At 47.7% G+C, this 23,249-nt stretch overlaps 1 protein-coding gene across 17 annotated transcripts in view; it reads left to right on the forward strand.

Moving 5' to 3' along the window:
- ZMYND8 (zinc finger MYND-type containing 8) overlaps positions 1 to 23,249 on the forward strand; it is a 135,328-nt gene that overhangs the window by 78,142 nt on the left and 33,937 nt on the right. For all 17 annotated transcript variants that reach the window (XM_042980239.1, XM_042980240.1, XM_042980237.1 and 14 more), the window contains 3 exons: positions 560 to 1,041; positions 13,460 to 13,600; positions 22,958 to 23,110. In XM_042980239.1, coding sequence (XP_042836173.1) covers positions 560 to 1,041; positions 13,460 to 13,600; positions 22,958 to 23,110 — 776 coding nt within the window. The remainder of the gene's footprint in view (positions 1 to 559; positions 1,042 to 13,459; positions 13,601 to 22,957; positions 23,111 to 23,249) is intronic.

The raw sequence follows: 23,249 nt of genomic DNA on the forward strand, positions 1-23,249 counted from the left end.
CTGAGCCCAAGTCGGACACTTAACTGACTCAGCCCTCCACGTGCCCCCCAAGTCATTTTTAAAGAATGGAGTATGTAGTTAAGAATGTCGACAGGCATACCAGGCTAATTTGGTTTGCGTTAAGGAGAAAAATTCTGGAAACACCCTAAATGTCCATCGACAGATGAACAGATAAAGAAATCGTGGTAGATAGATCTCATGGGATAGTATTCGGCCTTAAAAATGATGTGACAACATAGCTGAGCCTGGAGGACACGACGCTAAGGGAGATCAGCCAGGCACAGTAAGACAAAATAACTGCATGAATTCCGCTTAGAGGAGGTATTTAATAAAATAGTCAGATTTATAGAATCAGAGTGTAGAATGGGGGTAGACTCATCGGGCATAAAATTTCCGTTACGATGAATAAAGCCGTGCCTACGTTAACAGTAGGGCGTGTGGTACTCTTAAACTTACCGCAATAAAACCAATTTTTAAAAAACCTCAAAAAAAATAAATAAATAAAAGGATCTCTGTAAGGACCAAAGTTGACTTCAACTCTCTCTTCTGCACTTCCTAGGGCCTGGGTTCCAATAAATAATTGCTACCTCATGTCCAAAGAAATTCCTTTTTCTGTGAAAAAGACGAAAAGCATCTTCAACAGTGCAATGCAAGAGATGGAGGTGTATGTGGAGAACATCCGCAGGAAGTTCGGGGTTTTTAACTACTCTCCCTTCAGGACGCCGTACACGCCCAACAGCCAGTACCAAATGCTGCTCGATCCCAGCAATCCCAGCGCAGGTGCCGCCAAGATAGACAAGCAGGAGAAGGTCAAGCTCAACTTCGACATGACGGCGTCCCCCAAGATCTTGATGAGCAAGCCCATGCTGAGCGGGGGCACGGGCCGTCGGATCTCCTTGTCCGATATACCACGCTCCCCCATGAGCACAAACTCTTCGGTGCACACGGGCTCCGACGTGGAGCAGGACGCCGAGAAGAAGGCCACGTCGAGCCACTTCAGCGCCAGTGAGGAGTCCATGGACTTCCTGGACAAGAGCACAGGTCAGCCGCGGAGGAAGAGGAAGAGGAAGAGGCGGGGGCGGGCGGGGGGCGGGGGGGGGGCGGTCCCCTGCCGCGGAGGGCTTCCGTCGGGACCACACCTGTCGGGTTCTGGCTGGCCAGCGTCTCAGAATCAAAGGGACCTCTATGGGGTTTTGCTCCAGTGGAGGACATTTAAAATTTTAAATGGGTGACCCAGAGGGATTTTTGCTGTTAGGAATCAAGAACGGAGAAAATCGGTCCCCAAAGGCCAGATGGAGGTCCTTCCTCGCAGTGGGGCAGAGGTGGCCAGAAATCCTTGAGAGTTGAGAGCAGACGCCTCTTGGGCTATCACAGCAAAACTTCCCGTAAGAGTTTGTTTCTCAGGAATGGTACTTCAATCGAAAGACTGTTTTTCTATCCAAACTATACCTTCACGATACTTAGAGCTCCAGTGTTAGCGCGACAGGTAAGGTCGGCAATAACGTGTGCTCTCCCCAGAGCGCTCCTTACAGGTTGGTTGCCCTGATTGACACTTGCTGTAGAATGGCGAGTGGTTAAGAATAAGACTGCCGGTCTCAAATCCCAACTCTCCCACTCACTAGCCGCGTGGCTTTAGGCCAGGTACTTAATGTCTTGGTGCTTGAGTTTCCTCACCTGTGATGTGACGTAATAACAGACCTGACCCATAGGTTCTTGTTAAGGGTTAAATGAAGACGTGTCCACAGAGGGTCGGAACAGGGCCAGAAATAGTAAGCGTTGCAAAGATGTTGGCTGCTACGTTATTTCTTACTGGTGGTTGCTCAGCAAATGCCTACATGGATTCAGATTCAGATTCGGATTGGGAGAGCTGATGCGAGGGGGTGCTGGTCCAGTGTGAGGAAAGGAATGGTGACTTAAATTGGATTCTTTGTACCCAAATATTATTTGGTTGTCTGTAAATACTTAAGAGATTTATTACTTCCACAAGGAAATGGGTTTACTCTCATTTTTCTTTTTTTTATGTGTATTTTTGAGACACACACACACACACACACACACACACACACAGTGCAAATGGGGGAGGGACTGAGAGAGAGGGAGACACAGAATTGGAAGCAGGCTCCAGGCTCTGAGCTGTCAGCACAGAGCGCCATGCGGGGCTCGAACTCACGAACTGTGACATCATGACCTGAGCTGAAGTCGGACACTCAACCGACTGAGCCACCCAGGTGCCCCTATTACTTCTTTTAATATGTATTTATAAGTGTTTATTTATTTTTGAGAGAGTGTGAGCGGGGGAGTGGCAGAGAGAGAGAGAGAGAGAGAGACAGAGAGAATCCCAGGCAGACACAGGACTGGATCTCATGAACTGTGAGATCACGACCTGAGCCAAACTCAAGAGTCTGACCGTTAACTGACTTAGCCACCCATGCGCCCCTTAAAGTCCTTTTTTCCAAAATATGATCCTGTTGCCAGTATGTGCTTGGATCATTTGGGGATTATGAGTTAGGCGGCCAGTGAGTACTATGTGTAGAGAAGGTGATTCCCCAAATCGTTTTAATCTCACCAAGTGTCCCCTTTTCTGTAAGGAGCCAGATAGTAAATATTTTAGGCTTTGTGGCTCTCTGTCCCTCACAACTATACAGCTATTCAGCACTGTTGTATTAATGAAATAGCCACAGGCAATATGTGGCTGTGACCCAGAAATTTGAATTTCATATGATTTGTGTGTTTCATGAACTCTAGTAACCCTTCAGGATTTTTCCACCATTTGCAAATGGCAAGTAACCCTTGTAGGCAACATAAGACTAGGCGGTACGCTAGATTTGGCCCATGGGTCCTTTTGCTAACCTCTGTTATAGACCAAGTTAGAAGAAACTCTTGAGTCCGTTTCCCCGTTTTACAGGGGGCAAAATTGAGGTCTCTGTGGAGGGTGGAGGGAGGCGCCTGTGCCCACAGCTAGATCCTGATGCTACATCCATTTTCTTTTCATTGCACCCTACTGCCCTCTGCTGTCAGCAGCGACAATAGCGTTTGGTACAAGGAGAAGTGGAATATTTACTGAAATGCCCCACAGGGAGGGTATCATTGAGATGAGATTTTGATTTATCCAAAATAGCATTTAAAAAAAAAAATCGTCATAGGATAGAAAAGTATTAGTTTTAGCAATAAAAATTTTGTAGCCAGCAACATAAAAGCTACACACTGAAATCAGTTATTAACTAAAACTTTTATGAGAGTTTAGAAACCTTCCTTTTGTTTCACAGGCGTGTGGAGGAACTCAGTCAGGTGTCTGTAATCTATAGAACTTGATTTAGTTTTCTCAGGAGTACTTTGCTTAGCCAGAAGCCTTTTGCTCATGGTGTCCTGGATATGGATCAAAGCGGTTTATATTCTCAGTGATTGTCCTGCCTCCCCCTTGATCTAGACGTCCTGGCCTAAATCAATGCCTTTGGCGATATCTGCTTGCAGGACCTCGACTTCAGCCATGAATATGTATTCGGCTACGAGTTATAACGCCGGGGGTTGTCCGCACCCTCTGAACTAACAGTCCTTCGGTCTTGTAGCTGTACTGGGGGTTACCGTTTAGGGAGAAGGGAAAACGTCTTTGTATACTCCTTTTGTCATGACAGTACATCCTTGTCATACAATACTTGTTATTTATAGAACTGAAGTCACAGATCATTCCACCTCCCAGTCAGCCCTTAGATACTTGTTTCCAGGACCTATACTTTTCTTTTTTCTTGGTGCAAAAAAGGTGATTTTATTAAAGCATGGGGACAGGACGCGCGGGCAGGAAGAGCTGCTTTCCAGGACGTTTTTCTATGTTGGTTTAGGAGTCATACTATTAAGTTGAAAACAGGTATTTCTAGGGATCAGGCAGGTATGGAGATGAGCAAGACTGAGAAGTGTGGTCACGGGGCTGAACAACACAGAGCAGAAATAATAACACTCTTCCTGATGGTGGGTGCTTGTATGTACCCCCCCCAGCGGTACTTACTCTTCTGATGCGAACTCCTTACACACCACTAACAGACCACCACCTGACCTGTCAGAATGCTCTTGAGGAATGCCTTTTCTGAAGGGCCCTGGGGCCTTCCTGCTGGTTCTTGCCCAGTGGGAATGTGGGCTCTGTTGCCTTATTCTCATGGTTCAAGAGAAGCCTCAGATACTTTTTTAAATGTGGACTGCCCCAACTTTTACATATTGGCTCAAATTTAAAATATCTGTGGGCTGCACCAAGTGCCTCCACAGACTACCTGGTTTGCAGTAGACAGTTTTGAGATTTTTTTTCTTTTTCTCCTTCTTCTTCTTTTTTAATGTTTTATTAAAAAAAAATTTTTTTTTTTAACGTTTATTTATTTTTGAGACAGAGAGACAGAGCATAAACGGGGGAGGGTCAGGGAGAGAGGGAGACACAGAATCCGAAACAGGGTCCTGAGCGGTCAGCACAGAGCCCGACGCGGGGCTCAAACTCACGGACTGCGAGATCATGACCTGAGCCGAAGTCGGACGTTCCACCGACTGAGCCACCCAGGCGCCCCATGTTTTGTTTATTTTTGAGAGAGCACGAGCAGGGGAGTGGCAGAGAGAGAGGAGACAGAGGATCCGAAGCAGACTCTGTGCCGACAGCAGCGAGCCCGATGTGGGCTTGGACTCACGGACCGTGAGATCATGACCTGAGCTGAAGTCAGATGCTCAACTGACTGAGTCATCTGGGCGCCCCTCCCCACCCCCCCTTTTTAGGTCAGCTCTGCGCCCACTGTGGGCCTTGAACCTACAACCCCAAGATCAAGCGTCTCGTGTTCCACCAATAGCGCCATCCGGGCACCTGAGGTTTTGTTTTTTTTTTTTTTTAAGCTTAACCTTGTGTTCTGAATATTTTCCATGTTACATAGTCCTTCAAAATAGGAGTTTCTGTCCTGTCGTAGACTGTCCAGTGATGCTCTGCTGTGTGGCTCATCTGTGCAAGCCACCAAGAGTTGTGCAAGCTACTGCCCTTTGAAGACGGAGGTTGTTTCCGAAGCTTTATAAGTAGACGAAGTTTGGCGCAGAATCACTAGCTCCTCTGCCTCTGCCCCTCCAGACTGCCGGGGTGCGTGGGAGGGAAGGGGCATTTTTTGCTAATTTAATTCTAAGACTCCTGTTTCATGGAGTCAGAATAGCACTTAGCACAGGCCAGGATCCTATAAACGTAGATAATAAATGATGGGTTTTGGTCCGCACTCGTGAATTGTACATCAAAGTATAAAATCTGATTCAATTATTTGTGACTTCAAAGGCGATTAGTTCTTCCTTTGAGCAAGATTTACGGCTTTACAGAAGGATTTGCATCCGTGTCAAAGCTTCATCGAAACGAGCATTTCCAAATGGCTTTTTGCTTTTGAAAATGTCGAGCATGATTTAAAATCGAGTTTCTCGATCTCTGCCCTGCTGGCTTGGGCTGGACGATGGCCTGGTTGGGCCTCCCTGTGCACTCACTTCAGGGTGTATAGCATCACTCCGGCCTCCGCTGGCTTCATGCCCGCAGCACGCCCCTGCCCACAGTGAGGGCAGCTGAAAGTGTCTTCAGGCACCGCCACGTTGCCCCTGGGGGCGTAGTTGCCCCTCCAGTTTCTGTTGAGAACCCTGATGTTGACGTGCCGAGCTTTGGACTTTTAGCACTGGGAGCAAAGTTCTGATGCTTCATGTTCAGGTTTGAAGCTCTTCGATATGTTACATCGCATTTTGTGTCCTTTTTTTCCCTGAATGTAAACTATTGCTTTCAAATTTTAATATTGTGTAATGAATAGCATAGCACATAATTATACCCCGAGAGGTAACAAGGGCTACGAATCGGGTGTTCCTGGGGCGCCTGGGGGGCTCAGTTGGTCAAGCGTCTGACTTCGGCTCAGGTCATGATCTTGTGGCTCGTGAGTTTGAGCCCCGCATTGGGCTCTGTGCTGGCAGCTCGGGGCCTGGAGCCTGTTTCAGATTCTCTGTCTCCCTCTCTCTCTTCTGCCCATCCCCTGTTCGTGGTCACTTGCTCACTCTCTGTCTCTTTCAGAAAAAAAACAACCCACAGACCAATTGGGTGTTCCTTCAGGTTTTTTTAAACTTTTAGTTTTTTAACATTTATTTATTTATTTTGAGAGAGAGAGAGGGAGTGTGTGTGTGTGTGTGTGTGTGTGTGTGCGCGCGCGCACGTGCATGCACACGTGAGCAGGGGAGAGAGGCAAACGGAGAGAGAGAAGAATCTTAAGCAGGCTCCATGGTCAGTGTGGAGCCAGACATGGGGCTCGATCCCATGACCCTGGGATCATGATGTGAGCCAAAATCAGGAGTCTGACACTCAACCCACTGAGCCACCCATGTGCCCCCTCCTTTTTTTTCAATTTGAGAGAGAGAGAGAGAGAGAGAGAGAGAGAGAGTGTGTGTGTGTGTGTGTGTGTGTGTGTGTGTGTGTGCGCAGGGGAGGGGCAGAGAGAGGCCGAGAGACAGAATCCCAAGCAGTCTCCACGCTCAGTGAGGAATCCTGTGTCAGGGCTCGAACCCACGAACCTGGGACCATGACTTGAATTCAAGTCAAGGTTTTTAAATGTATAAATCCCATTGATAATTGCCATCATAATGTTCTGTGGTCGAATGGATCACACTAAGCCTTCTGCTCCTTTCGAGGGAGGATTCTTTCCTTGACACCTTTCTGCTTATCCATATAGTTGTAGTTGTCAGTAGTGTGTAAACAGCACGTGCAGATGACAGAAATGATTGGGGGCATGTGAACGAAGGCATTTGGGAAACATCTCTTAGGGGAAGAAACTTGGTTTTATGAAGTCGTGTGAACGGGTAGGTTTTGAACAGATACATTGATTTGTTTTCTTTTTTTTTTTTTTTTTTAATTTTTTTTAACGTTTATTTATTTTTGAGACAGAGAGAGAGCATGAACAGGGGAGGGTCAGAGAGAGAGGGAGACACAGAATCCGAAACGGGCTCCAGGCTCTGAGCCGTCGGCACAGAGCCCGACGCGGGGCTTGAACTCACGGACCACGAGATCATGACCTGAGCCAAAGTCGGCCGCTCAACCGACTGAGCCACCCAGGCGCCCCTGATTTGTTTTCTTAATGCACATTTTATGTATGGACATCTCTGCTAGCTTTCTAATTCCCAAAATTGTAGGTGTTTTTGGCTAGCCTGCTGTTTCACATTTTTGTCCTGGTGGCCATATACAAAGCCAGAGTTCATGTTTTCGAGAACATATCCATTGAAACTCACCGGAGTCTGAGAATTCCAAAATCCCCGCCCCCTTCATTTACATGTATCTGTATTAAGAAATCTATTTTTACACCTGTTTTAAAGATTTTCCCCCACAACAGAAACCACAGTAGAGGTAGTTTTAAACGGGCAAGATGACCCATCATCTAAATAACTCTAGTTGACTTTTTTTTTTTTTTTTAACGTTGGTGACCCTACATGGTTAAAATTAAGATAAAACACAATCTAGCAGTATTAAAGCCGTATAAACGGATGTAAAAAAGGTCATTTGTTTTCTCCTACATCCCGAAACTTTCTCCTCATTGTGCCTCTCTTATACTCTGTGGAGTATACTACTACCAAAAATATGTATACACTCATTTGAAGCTATGCGTGTGTTTTCGATAAACATTTACACATACTGTGGGCACTTCTGTACACACTTGATTTTTACCTCTCTCTTTCCCACACACATACCTGCGGGGACCAGTCCTTGTCAGATTGTGCAGATCCGTGTCATTCTTTTTTAGGGGTGTATGGTATTAATTAATTCACTTATCTAGTCTTCAGTTAGCAGACATGTATACGCCATCTCCTTTTTGCTGTCATAAATACTGTTGCAGTGAACCTTCTGGTGTGCATATTGTGTCTGGGGCACATGACACGTATATCTAGGGGGTGAACTCAGCATTGGACCTTACCGTCCGTGTGATTTATAAATTTAATTTTGGGTAATTTCAGCATCACCTAATTGCTGTGCTAAAAAGGTTTTACGATTCCAGTGAGTATTCCCCTTCCCTCAACACTAGGTGTTATTTTTTGAAACAAGGTAATCACGTATTTGAAAAAGATGTAGGGTGGAGATAAATGTATCCACATCTATCTTTATCCATCTGTATCTGTATCTCTCACATGTTTATTGACCATTTGTACCCCCCCCCCCATGCTCATTTATGTGTTTCTTTTGGATTGTTAATCATTCTTTTAGCATACCTTGTTTTTAGTAGCTGCATAATATCGAGAGTATTTAAACAGAAACAGAAACGGCTGTCTTTTTATGAAGAAGGCTTTCTTTGGTTGCTCTTATTGTTTCTTTATTGCTTATCCTGACCTCTGTGGTGAGAAGAGAAGTGGAAACCTCATTCTTCAGTTAATGATCTGATGTATTTGCTCATTCTGTAAATTTCTCGGACACCGGGGCGGCATCCCAGGTGCCTGGCAGGGACCCTGCTGTCCTGGAGCTGACGTGCTCACGGCAAAGGGGAGCTGGTAAAAAGAGGCACTTGGCCCACTTGGATGAGGCCAGCAAGGGAAGGGCTTTGAGGGTGGTGTTGGAGGGTTACCAGCCAGTATGATCGGGGTGGGGGTGGGGGCCTTTCCTGGGGAATTCTTGGAGTGTCAAGGCTTGAGTTAGGAGCAGATTTGATCTTAGAGGAACAGCACAAAGGTCGTGTGGCTGGAGATTCCTGAATGAGGAAAGGAAAGGTCGCATGTGTGGTTGGATTTTGTTCTGGGGGATAGGACACCTCTAGGATAGATTGATTGATTGATTGATTGATTGGTTTTAATTTTAAGTATCTACACCCAAATGTGGGGGCTTGAGCTTACAAGCCTGAGATCAAGAGGTATGTGCTCTACTGACTGAGCCAGCCAGTTACCCTGCCTCTGGATGGTTTTAGATGGAGCCGTGGTTTGTGTACCTGGCTGTGGTGTGGAGGGTGCCCCAGGATAGGGGTGCAGTGGCAGGAGGTGGGGGGCCCATGGGAGCTCTTACAGGGTCTTGGTGGGAAATGATAGGCACGGGCAGTATTTATCAGCCATTTTTTTTCTTTCTCATCCCAAAAGGAGCCATTTTAGACATTCCCTAACCGCCCCCCCCCCCCCCCCCCGCCCCGCCCCAACAGTCTCCTGTGAATTTTTTCCTTAATGGAGATGAAATTCACATGACCTAAAATTAACCATTTGAAAGTGAACATCTCCATTACTCCAAAATAAAATCCCGTGGAGTAATTAAGCACTCCCCTGCTCCCTGGCCACCGACCCCTCGTGACCGTCAGTCTGCACACGACTTGTATGGATTTGCCTGCTCTGGGTATTATATTTAAGCCAAATCATACAAAATGTGGCTTTCGCGTCGGCTCCTTTCACAGAGCGTATGTTTTCAGTGAATGATGCAGCATGCATCAGACCTTCATTCCTTTTTATGGCTCAGTAAACGTTCCACCGAGGACTCCAGAGTTTGTCTATCCGTCGATGGACATTCAGATTGTTTCCACCTTTGAACCGTGGTGAATAGTGCTGCGATGAACGTTGGTGTAGCAAGATTTGAGTACCGCTTTTCAGTTCTTTTGGGTTTATACCTAGGAAGGGACCCTCATGAAATTTCAAAGTACTGTATTTCTTTTTATGTACTGCATGTGTCTGTGTTTTATACATAAAAAGAGTAAGAGAGTTTTTCACCCCCCTGTTCTCCAGAACCCCCTTTGAGAATGTGTGCATTAGGCTGATAGCAGCGGGGATAGAGACCAGGGGGAGCTTGGGGGTATATTTTGGAAGCGGTGTGCAGGGAGGGGCCTGGCTGAAGAGTGGGGTAAATTGGGGCAGGAGAACAAGGGAGGAATTCGGGCAGTTTAGACGTGTTTGGCCTTGAACATCTAGGTGAGTGGTCATAGCGTTAACTGATATGGGGAGGTCGAGGCAGGTACATAGTGTTTCACAAATTGGGGAGGGGGGACGTGTGGCACTCCGGGGTGGACAGGGGCCATCGTGTTCCCCAAGGAGAGTTCTGCGTGTTGGAACCCAGGGTTGCTAGGTGACCCCACTCTGTCCCTTCCCTGATTACAGGAAGCATTTTAGTCCCAGATGTCCGTGAGGGGGTCCCTGCCCTTTGCTGGCTGCATGGAGAGTGAACCAGACTCGTCTCCATGGGGAGCCAGTGTTCTCCAAACACCTTTATTCTTGCCATATCCAGGTGCTATGTTTAAATTAAAAAATTTAGAACATAGTTCTTAAACCTTCAATACTTACATTTTATTAACAGAGGAAACTTTATGTGCCTGTGAAATTAAAGACTTGTTTTTCCCGTTATGTTTTAACTACAGAATTGCAAAAATAACGACTTTGCCTGTGTTGTTGTTAAGTTTCCCTGTAGGGACCACAAGGGGGCAGGGCTCTGTGAGACTGCCTGCTGGCTTCCCTTTCCTCCTTTTTTTTTTTGAAATTTAAAATATTGATTTGATAGAGAGCAGGTGCGAGCGAGCCTGCATGAGCAGGGGAGGGACAGAGAGAAAGAGAAAATCCCAAGCAGGCTCTGCACTGTCAGCACAGAGCCTGATGCGAAGCTCGAACTCACGACCCTCGAGATCACGGCCTGACCTGGAATCAGGAGTTGGACGCTTACCGATTGAGCCCCCCAGGCGCCCATCCTTCCTTCCTTTTTTCACATGAGCTGTTATGAAGCAGGGAAATGCGGACCCACGTGCTTGAGTTCTGTGTGTGACAGCACCTTTGTGTGTGTTTTTACTTCCGCCTACCCTTTTGGGTCAGACTTTCTTGACAAAGTTCCTCGCAGTCTACGCAGTACCTTGACTGGTATAAGACCCTTCCTGCTACCCCTGTTTGCTGGTTCACGTGAGAGAATACAGTTAGAGAGGCACTGGTTTTTAGTCCTCGCAAAGAATGTATGACACTGATGTTTTCAGCCCCTGCAAATCTCTTTTGGAAGGAAGCAGATAGAATATGAATGAACGAAAAATAAAATCCTAATACTAAAGATGTTATTGGTAATACTTAAATCTTTGGAAATGCCTTTATCTTTGATGATTCTTATTTTGTGTGTGGTGTGTGTGTGTGTGTGTGTGTGTGTGTGTGTGTACCAAGCACTCTAATTCTGCTGGTTGTTATGGTACCTGGTTACAGGAACAGTGGTAGTGACAGTAAATTGAAGCTCTCATTTGAGAGAGTGTTGTGTGCCCGGGGCCGGGCATTTGTTCATCCTTACAGTGAAACTAAGTTAATTAGTATTAAAAAAAACCACCACCAACAAAACTTGATTCTCAAAATAATGTGGAGCATTGATCGAGCATTTGCTAAGGACCACTTGACGTGGATTAGCTAATCTCCTCGCCAGCTCCCCATCTCGTCTGCAGATGAGGTTCCCCACAGACACACCTGTTTCATCCCTTTGTGAGTCGGTCCACCTCTGCTCTATAGGTGTTTGGAACCAAAGATTATTTGTCTTGGTGGTGGGGCAGGGGCGAGCAGCATCCTTGGTCTACACCTATTAGATATTGGTAGCACCCTGCCCTGCCCTAGTTGTGACAGCCAAAATTGTCTGCAGACATCGCCCAGCGTGTCCTGCCTGGATGGCAAAATCACTCCTGGCTGCCAGGCGTCTGGGTGGGCTCAGTCAGTTAGCCGTCTGACTCTTGATCTCAGCTCAGGTCTTGGTCTCAAGGTTGCGAGTTCAAGCCCCATGTTGGGCTCCACGCTGGCCTTGAAGCCTACCTAATTAAAAAAAAAAAATCACTCCTGGCTGACAGCTGCTGGTTTAGGTGGTTGAAACCAACGCCCTCGAGGTTAACGGGGAAATAGGAAGTGATATTATACTAATAGCAAATAATAATACAGTGCTTCTCTGATGCCAGCCGCTGTTTTGATGATTAACGTACTAGATCCTTACAACTTGATGAGGTGGGTGCTCTTTACCAGTCCTTTTGTATTTTATTACCAGTGTCTCTCTTTGAGGCTACCAGGAAAGGAGATTCACGGAGCTCAGGGACCGTGCCCAAGGACGCCCATCAAGTCAGCTGCCAAGGTGGACTTCACACCTGGGGTCTGGCTCTCGCTGTGTGGCTGCCTCCATCCTCCCTGTGTCTAGTCTTTCCCCCTCTATCCATTAAAGGTAGCTTTGGTAGGTCCTTGCACTAGAGGCGAGGGAGCCCTGCATACTGACTGGCTGAGTTTCACCCATTGGATCCTCACTTTGACTCTACCCCCGTTTGGCAGGTGAGGAAACTGAGGTGACCATCTGCCAGCGTGAGCACTGTTTGAAGTCCCCGGGACGTCCTGATTCGTAACGCCATTGCCATCAACAACTTTCCCTTAAGGATCAGATCACGGCAGAGTCCGTGTTTTCCTGTGCATCGGAGCAGGGCTGGCCATTATGTTGTCTCTAGGAGCTCTGTAACAGGACAGTCCCCGTAACAGCAGGCTGTGTAGGCAAAGGGGCAGGATCTCCAGGACGCATGGCCCATCTGAACACTCCTGTGTTGTTATGTGGTTTGCTTTCTGTCCTGCCCACATTCAGTGGATGAGGCTTAGGGGAGCAGTATGGAGGTAGCTTTAAGGTATTTAAAATAAAAAAAAAAAAGTTTATTTTTAAAAAATTTGTTTTAATGTTTTTTTTTTTTTTTTTTTTTTGAGAAGAGAGAGAGATCGAGAGCGAGTGGGAGAGGGGCAGAGGGAGAGGGAGAGGGAGACACAGAATCCAAAGCAGGCTTCAGGCTTAGAGCTGTCAGCACAGAGCCCGATGCGGGGCTCCAACCCATGATATGTGAGATCATGACCTGAGCCGAAGTCAGATGCTTAACCGACTGAGCCACCCAGGCGCCCTATGGTATTTTTAAAAGACTCGGGCTTAGGTATGATTTTCTATCCTCCTGTAAAAGTTTGGAACATAGTAAGGAGGGAGATCATTGACCAGTGACGCCCTCGCTCCATCTGGTGCTGAGTTTGGCTTCATTCTGTATCACGGAACCTTTGAAATGGGAAGCCAGAGATCTCCCAAGGGGTCGACTTGGCCCACGGCAGGTGCATTGGCTGTGCGAGCCAGCTCCCACATCTCCTATAAACGGATGGCATGCCATTTGTAAGCCTGGCTCCGGTCTCTGCATCTGGACCGTGCTGGGGGCCGCTTTAATCGCTATTTATTTTGAGATTTACACCCGTGAATGGGCCAAACCAATTTCAGTGGCAGCTTAGCCGATTTGTCTTAGAGCTTTGTGCTTAATAGAATGACTGGGGAGGCCTTCTTCCTTCACGGCTTAACATTGGGTTAAAGCCTGTGCTTGACATAAATGGCCGACCCTTCCTGCTGCGCCCCATCTGGGCACTTCTGGGGGCCTTGTTGAAATCAAATACGATTTCTCCCCTCTCCCCCCCGACAAACAAGTTTTATTTGTTTATTCATTTGTAAATCTGTCTTTTAACAATGAACATCCTTTTCCAGCTTCACCAGCCTCTGCCAAGACGGGACAAGCAGGGAGTTTGTCCGGCAGCCCGAAAACCTTCTCTCCTCAAGCGTCCACGCCCATCACGACGAAAACGGACAAAACGTCTACCACTGGAAGCATCCTGAATCTTAACTTGGGTCAGTGGGGAGTTTTGGGAGCCTCTTTCTGTGGCATCTGTGCATATTTTTGCAAGTTGTGATGTCCTCTTTTGGGTGTGGTTCTTGAGCTCTGAACAAAACCTCTCTCTGTGCAAAATATTAAAAAGGTATAGTGGACAAAGATGAAAGGAGATCGGTAAAAGGAGCAAGTAAGCGATTTCCTGGGGCTTGTTGATATGCAGAGTTGTTTTATCCTGATGGAACTTAGGCCGGTGTTTACAACGTTTTCTTGTTTATTACAAAAGTAACCCAGTTCTTATGCAGGTGTGTGTGTGTGTATATACATTTAAAGTTTTATACATGCTCACACTTGATGCAAGTCGAGCTTTATGAATCAATATTTACCTTTCCTATGTGCAATATATTCTGATACATTGTTTCCTTAATTTTCCTTTTCTAATTAAAAAAAAAATATGTCCATCTTTATCCCTGACTTAGTAGGGTCCCCCCTCCCCCCATCGCAGTTCTGTCAGTTGTTTCAAGAGCCCTGCCTTCGGGCAAAGTCTTTAGCAAAAATTGGCACCAGAAATGCTAAATACCCAGCCACGAAGTCATTTCATTGATTCGTTGCGTCAGGATTCTTGATTTTTATTGAGCATCTATTACACGCTGTGTGCTGTTTTAGACCCAGGGCAGAGGGTGGTGAGCAAGGGCCCTGCTCTTGTACTGAGCTTGGTTCTAGAAAGTGAGAGACAATAAATGGTAAGGAGAGAGATGCCTAGAATGGCGGGGGTCTGGAAGAGGCAGTGTTGGGGGAAGGCCTCTTGAGAGGTGGTATGTATTTATGTGTGTGTGCTGTTATTTATTTATTTAGAAATGTTAATTATTTTTGAGACAGTGTGAGCAGGGGAGGGGCAGAAAGAGAGGGAGACAGAGAATCCCTGCAGAGCTCAGGAGTCATGAGATCCTGACCTGAGCCGAAACCAAGAGTCAGACACTAAGAGACACTGAGTTACCTAGGAGAGGTGGTATTTAAGCCTCGATTTGCATGACAAGAAAAAGCAGCCTTGCCCATATTGGGAGGAGGAACAAAAAATTAGGGCCTTAGGGGTCAGGGATGTTGTAGGAATGGCCAGGAGGCCCAGGTGGCCTGTCCCAGTGGGTGAGGGGAAGAAGGTGAGGAGATGAGGTCCCGGAGCACTGGGACCCTGTGGACCCCGCGGACCCTGGTGTGGAGCCCTTTGAGCAGAGGAGGGATGTGAACTGAGCACTTTAGAAGGACCTCTCTGGGTGCTGTGTGGAGAATAGCCTATGTCAGGTGGTCCTCTCCAGAGATGGTTCCCTCACTCCCCTCCAGGGGACACTGGGCAATGTCTGGTTGTCACAGCTGGGGGTGGGGCTCGAGCATACAGGGTTTTAGGAAGAGGGGGACAGCCACCTGTGCAGAGCGATGCTCGCACGTGGCCAGGACCCTCCAGGTTCGTCTTGTCCTGCAATGCCATTTCAGGCGGGGAAACTAAGGTCTGGAGAGGAGGTTCCAGGTGCCCAGGACTGCAGAGTTCCAGGTGCCAGGCAAGTGGCGGGACTGGAGCAAGCCCATGTCTGCAGGGAGGCCAGAGCCTGGCCCGCCCTGTCTCACCTGTTAGCACGGACTGCGTGTGGTACAGCGGTCAGGGCCGTGGCTGGTGGGGACTCCTCACTCGAATGAAAGGGGACCCATTTGCTACTTTGGAATGTTCATGGAGCTCAGCGTTGCGGCTTGCTTCCTCACGCCCTCCTTCCGCCTCCATACCCCGAAAAGGAACACTGTGCTGGGGCGTTCTCACTGTGTCCTCTCTGCCCGTCGTGAGTGGCGAGAATAGCTCCTTCTCTGAACCAAGTGGTCTTGAGTGTCCTCATGACGCCGTGGGTCTTTCCGCTTGGCTTACCCACGGCGGCAGTGAGAGATTTCTCCCTGTCGTGCGTTCTGGCGGGTGGGCATGGTGGAGCCTGAGAGGCTGCCCTGTACAGAAGACCCCGCCCTGCCCCCCCTCCCCCCCATGCCCCCAATCTCCTCCTGTGCTGGGACACTTGTTTTGTCAGTGGGAACCAAGGCATTGGGGATGTGGGCGTTTTTTGGGCTTCGGGTTCAATTACCTAACCGGGAGAGGATCAGAGAGGGACTGGTGAAGTGTGAAATCAGATGGTAGAGGGAAAAAGTCAGAGGGTGGAGGGAAATTCTAAATAATCCTCAAGAGGTTGTCCAGGGATGGGGCAGGTGCTTTCTATGGGGCTTTTTTGGGTCTGGGAGGATGATGACATTATGATATCTAACCAAAGGGCATTTCGTTTAAAACAAAAAAAAAAAAAGCAGGGCCTCCTGGGTGGCTCAGTCGGTTGAGCACCCGACTTGGGCTCAGGTCATGATCTCGCGGTCTGTGGGTTCGAGCCCCGCGTCGGGCTCTGTGCTGACCGCTCAGAGCCTGGAGCCTGTTTCAGATTCTGTGTCTCCCTCTCTCTGACCCTCCCCCATTCATGCTCTGTCTCTTTCTGTCTCAAAAATAAATAAACATTAAAAAAATTTAAAAAAAAAGAGCAAAATTAGAGAAATGGCAAACAGGTGAGTGATTGTGGGGTTTGGGATGGGGGAGGGCTTGATTCCGAATCACAGAGGGATTCTTTGGCAGAGGACGTGGCTCTGCATTCTGATGGTGGTTGCACCTATCGGGCAGGTGTTAAAACACCCAGAACTGTTATCGCCCGCCCCTTCCCAAGTTTTACTCTCTGAAATCTAAAAACTATTAAAAAAAACGACAGCAACTTTCAAGGTAGATGATAACCCCATTTCAAAGATAGTGGACACTGGGGCACAGAGAAGCAAAGTCCTCTACCCAGCATCGCATAAGATTCGTGGTCAGGGTTGGCCTGCGGGCTCAGGCCTGTCTGCCTCCTAGTTTGTGCCTTGAGCCAAAATATGTGAGCGGACGCGCTGCAAGACAGAGCCGTGTTTTGATGTTGGAGGGACCCTCGACACTGCGCTTGTCACGCTGTTTGATAAATTGGCCTAGCTGTAGGGGCGAGGGGGTAAGGTGAAGATTTCGAATGGGCAGCGCCGTGGAGGACAGAGTGCCTTTCTGACGGATGCAGCTCCCACAAGTTGAACCTGGGTTGTCAGACTCTCAAGTTCCAAGAAAAATGCAAATCCACTTTTGTATATGAACTCTCCTCGTTTTTGGAAGTTGCCAATCAATTGCATTAAAAATAAAAACTCTGGGGTGCCTGGGTGGCTCAGTTGGTTAAGTGTCCGACTTCAGCTCAGGTCATGATATTGCAGTTCATGGGTTCGAGTCCTGCGTCAGGCTCTGTGCTGACAGCTCAGAGCCTGGAGCCTGCTTCAGATTCTGTGTCTCCCTCCCTCTCTGCCTCTCCCCTGCTCAGGCTCTGTCTCTCTCTCTCTCTCTCTCTCTCTCTCTCTCTCTGTCTCTCTCTCTTTCAAATATAAATAAGTGTTAAAAAATGTAAAATAATGATAAAAATAAAAATAACTCTAGTTGGCCAAAACACATAAATCCAACCCAAAGTACAAAAACCAGCCATCGGTCATCAGTTGGATACTTAACTATTCAAATTAATTTTGGTGCATGCCAGAGGGGAAGGCTTCCCTCAGAGACTTCTCACCTGACTTGCTAATGCACAGGCCCCTCGTTTGCTGTCTCGTTTGCTGTCTCGGGCCTTCTCTCTGCTGTAAAGCAAGGAGCTGAAGCCTGGTGGATTGTTACAGTCCCTTTCTTTGACCGTATGAGAAATAAGTCATAAATAAGCATGAGAGGAGGAAGGAAGGCCTGATTCTTTTCTTCTTCTAGACTCCTGTTTGCTTCTCTGGGAATCCCGTCTCCTCTTGTCGCACAGGGTGTTTGCTCTGGGCTGAACAAACACAGCAGTTCAGCAGTCCTGTTTGTGACACAAATGTGCCTGGATGCTCTGTCAGAGACGCTGACAGAGCAATGGGAACTTGTCAGACCCGGAGCGTTTCTGCTTGTTTATTCCTCCGCTGTCGCTGATGGGAGGCCTCCTTTCTTTCTCTGTGTCAAATGATACCTTGAAGTCAGGCATCCTTTGAGAGTTTGGATACAGAGCTGGGGGCTGAGGCTTCCCTCATGTGGCCATTTTTTTTTTTTCTTTCTAAAACAGTGGATGAGATGAAGAATGTCTCTTCTTGGCTTTTGATGGATGAGAGAACTTTTGCCAGGGTCTCTGGTCTGGATGGAGCCCAGAAGGAGCTCCCTTGAAGGAGCCGCCATTTTGTGGCTCCTGGAATTCCAGCTTTTGAACAGAGAAAATCGAGTTCTTTTTCATTGAAAATGAAACTGTGCTTTGCTTGTACAGAGTTAATTTTGTGGTTATAAGTAGTGCATGCACATGGTGAGAAATCTCAAAAGACCAAAGGATGTTCAATGAAAAGCCAACCTGTCTGTAACCACCTGTCTGTCCCTTCTGACAGGTGACCACGGTTACCTCATTTTAGTCTTCTTGGGGAGTTCTTCTACGTTATATACCAGGGATTTTCAACCTGGGTGATTTCTGTTCCCCAAGGGGACATGTGGCACTGCCTGGAGACACATTTTTTTTGTTTTTGTTTTTACATTTACTTATTTTGAGGGTGAGCGTGCGGGAACTGGGGAGGGGCAGAGAGAGAGGGAGAGAGAATCCCAAGCAGGCTCTGCACTGTCAGCACAGAGCTGGATGCGGGGCTCGAGCTTGCAAACAATGAGATCATGATCTGACTTGAAACTCAAGAGTTGGACGCTTAACCAACTGAACCACCCAGGGACCCCTGGAGACTTTTTCTTTTTTTAAGCTTTTATCTTTAAGTAATCTCTATGCCCAATGTGGGGCTCGAACCCACGACCCTGAGATCAAGAGTCCCACGCTCCACCAGCTGAGCCAGCCAGACGCCCCTAGAAACATTTTTATTGTCACAGCGGGGATGTGGGTGCTACTGGCAATGGAGGCCAGGGATGTACTAAACGTCCTACAAGGTGCAGGACAGCCCCCAGCGCCCCACCTCCACCCCTCACAACAAAGGCTTATCCAGCCCCAAATATCACTAGCGCCAACATTGAGAACCCCCAAGAACACATATATTCGTATCTGTGTTCCCTTTCCGTCTTTTCTCCCCACACCAATGCGGATATCTTTTACTGGTTGTCACCTTCTTTGTCATTAAACAGGCTGGCTTTTCCATATCAGCACATAACGATCTCTAGTTGTTTTTTAGCGGTTGTATTTTATTCTATTTCAAGGTGAACTGTTAATTTATTTACCCAGGCACCTTATTTATCGACTCTAGGTTGTTTTGCTGTTGCAAACAGCTGAAATGAAGACCCTTTTACCCATGTGGGAGTATAGCCATAGGATGAATTCCTAGACGCAGAATCTTGGGTCAGAGGCCATGTGCAGTTGACATTTTGAGAGATGTTGCCAAATTGCCCTGCAAAGAGGTGGTTCTGATTTATGCTTCCTCCAGAAATGTAAGATCGTGCCTTTCTCCAGCGTTGGTGTTTCTTCTTCCTGGTTTCCATTTATAGCCGAAGCTGTCTTCGTATCAGCCGGAAAGTTCAAAATGTTGGCAGCAAAGGTGGATTCTGAAGATATTCCCGATATAGAAGGGCAGGGGTGGAAGAAATCCTGATAAGCGACTATCCGCTAAATGAGAAAGAGAAGCTCTCGTCTTCTCCCTGTGGAGGAGAAGAAAGTCAAAATGCGGTTGAAAATTCGAGAACAAGAATTGGATGTGGCTCAACTCCTGAAGGTCTGATCCCAGGACCCACCCCCCCCACCCCGGCTTCGGGTGGTTTCTCGTTAGGAGCCACATTACCTCAGCTTATTGACTGGAGAAACCTGAACTGTAAAATAACGTGCTGTACTGTTTCTTCATTCCTCTTAATTATGAGAATTTCCGAGTCCAGTCTTTTAAAGGCTAAAGTTAAGAGATTGCATTTACTGTAGACACAGCCACACACACACGATTATTCTGATGAGTTTGTAGGTCTCTATGAATCCTAAGGTTTAGAAAAGTGATACTGTTAACACAAAGGTTAAGGCAAATCAGGAGGAATTTTCTTTACTCACAGAGAAGATTGGTCTGGGGCGCCTGGTGGCTCAGTCGGTTGAGGGTCGGATTCTTGATTTTGGCTCAGATCCCATGTGTCAGGCTCCCTCTTATCAGCGTGGAGCCTACTTGGAGATTCTCTCTCTGCCCCTCTTACATGGTCTTGCGTTCTCTCTCTCTCTCTCTCTCAAAATAAATGAATATTAAAAAGAAGTTCTCAGTATTAGCGGCCAGTTAGAATCATCTTTTTTTTTTAATTACAAAAAAATTTTTGTTTAATGTTTATTTTTGAGAGACGGAGCACGAGTAGAGGAGGGGCAGAGAGAGAGGCACAGAGTCCAAAGCAGGCTCCTAGCCATCAGCACTGAGCCCAGCGTGGGGTGGGGCTTGAACCCATGAACTGTGAGATCATGACCTGAGCCAAAGTTGGATGCTTAACCGACTGAGCCACCCAGGTGCTCCCCCCCATTTAAAAAATCTTAATATTTAAAACAAACAAAAAAACCAAAACAATAAAATCTTAATATTTTTTTAAGTAGGCTCTATGCCCAATGTGGGGCTTGAACTCATGACCCTGAGATCAAGAGCTACATGCTCTACTGACTGAGCCAGCCAAGGCGCCCCATCTGGGGTATTTTTTTTTCTTTTTTTTGTAATGTTTATTTATTTTTAAAAGAAAGAGCTCATGAGCAGGGGAGGTGCAGAGAGAAAGGGGGACAGAGGATCAGAAGTGAGCTCTGTGCTGACAGCAACCAGCCGGATATGGGGCTCGGACCCCACGATCTGCCCGAGATCATGACCTGGGCTGAAATCAGACGCTTAGTGGAGTGAACCATCCAGGTGCCCCTCTCTGGGTTATTTTTAAACGGCCAGTGTCCAGGCCTTCCCCCAGGCTAGTTAATTCACATTTTCGGGGAGGGGGACCGAGACGTTAGGATTTTTTTGTTTAAACTCTGTTGATTTCAGTTTGCAGCCAAGATTATCAGTTAGTGCCCTACAGATGGAAATGGCAAACGTTCAGGCCTTGGACCAAATCTGGCCCCCTACTTGTTTTTGTAAATAAAGTGTTATTAGAACACAGTGTCATCAATTTGTGCACATATTGTTTATGGTGACTTTGGTAGCAGAGGCTGTATGGCCTGCAGAGCCCAATTTGCTCTCTGACAGCAAAAGTTTGCTGACTCCTGGTGTAGTAGATGGTGTTTTTTGTTTCTGTTTTTTTGTTTTTGTTTTTTGTTTTTTGTTTGTTTTTTTTTTTTTTTGGTAACTGCTGTGTCGAGTGTTCATTGAGGACACTGATGGAAAGTATTTTTGTGAGTTAATTTCTTTTACAACTTCATACTTGAAAAGCTGCCTTTTCCCTTAGGCACCCAGTATCCTTTTTCATTTCTGAGAGTGGAAGTTATGAGACCGGCTTCCTATCCTTTCCCTTCCCGGTCACATTCACCACTTACCCGTTGAAATCCCTAAGTCGTTCTCATAGTGCTTGTTCTTGAATTGGATCTTTTTTCTTTCTCTGTTTCCTTGGTCGTCCTCCTTTTCCCCCTTGCCGTTTTATTGTTGTCATTATTAGTCTCTGTTCTCTTTGTAAGGTGCATCTCCAGTAAATTTGCAGGAATATTCTTCCCTTGCTCCGAAATACCCCGTGCCTTCACCCTATCTTCTCCGTGCGCATCTCCAGTCCCGTACAAAGAAATGCACACGGATGCTCACACACATGTACGCACACGCTCACAGGTGGATATGTTTTTAGAGCCTTAGAGCCTTTTCTCGTAGGACAAGGATAGTATCTGCTTGTTTTGAGCAACTCACTTCTGACATTTTCCTGAGGGCTGCCCCGAGTGTGTTTTGGGGAAAGGGCCCTTCCTAATCCTAATCTCCCCTTGGTAGTGACCTCATTACGGTGGTAAAATTAAGTCAGAGCAGTCTGTTGCTCTCGTGAGCTGTGAGAGGGTCGCGAGGGGTTCAGGGGAGGCTGCCTACCTCTGCTGACTTGAACGGATCTCTGGGTGTGCAGGGTCGAGGGACTGCCCCATTCCTGCGTGACGGGGAAGGTGTGTGGGTCATGTTGGAAAATGGATACGAGCGTGAGTGAAGGTTTTGAGCAGCCCTTGTGGTCCAGCCCTCAGACTGTATACACCGGGCTTCTTTCACAGCCTGGTGGGCATAGATGTGTCGGGGTGGGGACAGCAGGGGGTGGAGGAAGCCTGAGAGTGAGCTCATAGGTGGTGGCAATGGGCTCGGAGGTGGCCTCTCATCTTTGTCCTTGATAGATGTTACGTTGGTTTTCTGGGATTGGCCAGGGCAGGGCATATGCTCTGCGTTCTGTGCCTAGGGTCAGTTGGAGAGGCAGGGGGATGCCAGGGGTGGCAGGCAGGTGGCAGCTACTGATCCCTGCCTGTGAAGTCTCCTTGCTTCCTGGGCCTGTGCAGCCGCCTTCATTTTGTCCCTTTCTTCTGTTTTGGGGGACGCTGGAGGAGGTGGGGCGAAAGGAATGTCAGCAATGCAAGCTTACAGACCCTTGGAATCTGGTCCAGTTGGTCATGTAAGGAGCCCACGGCGGAAGCGGGGAGGGTGGCCAGACCCTTGGCCTTGAGTCCTCCATCAGAGACCTTTGCCTGGGATTAGGGTGAGGAACTTGGGCCGTATCTGAGCCAGAAGACAGAGGTTTAGTATCCAGGGCCGATCTGTTCACCTGTCTTCAGATGGGTGTCTGAGCCACAAAGGAGCACAGCAGCTTGGCTGTAAGGTTTGCCTGTCTGACATTTACCCCACTTTTCTGACTTGAACTCCAGTCTAGGTGGACAGGAGTGAGCAGCAAAGTCTCCGTGGTAAATGAGGAAGCCGGACCCCCAGTTATGTGTATGTGTGCTCTGGGGGGACGGGGGCAGGGAGGCAGCACTCAGTGTCTGTTGGTTACGAGTCCTCTCGGGTCTGGGCCTGGAGTTAAAAGCACACTCTGGCCAGATGCAGTGTGACTTTATCTGTTGACACGGAGATTGACCATATTACTGTAACCTTTGGCTTTCAGGATCCCTAATCACACGGAGTTCGACAGACAACCGTCTGGCTGGGGTTGTGCGTTGTAAATATTGAAAGCCACCCAGGCGACCGTTCAGCAGACACGTGTGTTGGCGGGCTATTACCAGCCCACCATCGAGCAGATGATGTGGGGGCAAGGTTTTTGGGGTTTCTCTCCCCGCCGTGCTCTCCAACATGTGTGTGCGAGAAGGAAGCTGAGTGAGGAGTGTTGCGGGTTCTTCCGTCCAGCGCGTGTCTGATGAGGGTGTGACCCTGTCTTCCAGATCGGAGCAAGGCCGAGATGGACCTCAAGGAGCTGAGCGAGTCGGTCCAGCAGCAGACCGCGCCCGTCCCCCTCCTCTCGCCCAAGCGGCAGATCCGCAGCAGATTCCAGCTAAATCTCGACAAGACCATAGAGAGCTGCAAAGCACAGTTAGGTACGTCCTTTGGTTTGCTCTCGCATCGTCACCGTTAACTCTTTGTAGGGTCGCCGCCCGGATGAAGCCAGCGCTGGATCCCGGCTGCTGTAGGGCAGCATTGAGCGTGCGACTCCCATACAGTTCCCCCAACGGCGGA

This window comes from Panthera tigris, chromosome A3, assembly GCF_018350195.1.
Source record: "Panthera tigris isolate Pti1 chromosome A3, P.tigris_Pti1_mat1.1, whole genome shotgun sequence".
NCBI classification, from domain to species: Eukaryota; Metazoa; Chordata; class Mammalia; order Carnivora; family Felidae; genus Panthera; species Panthera tigris.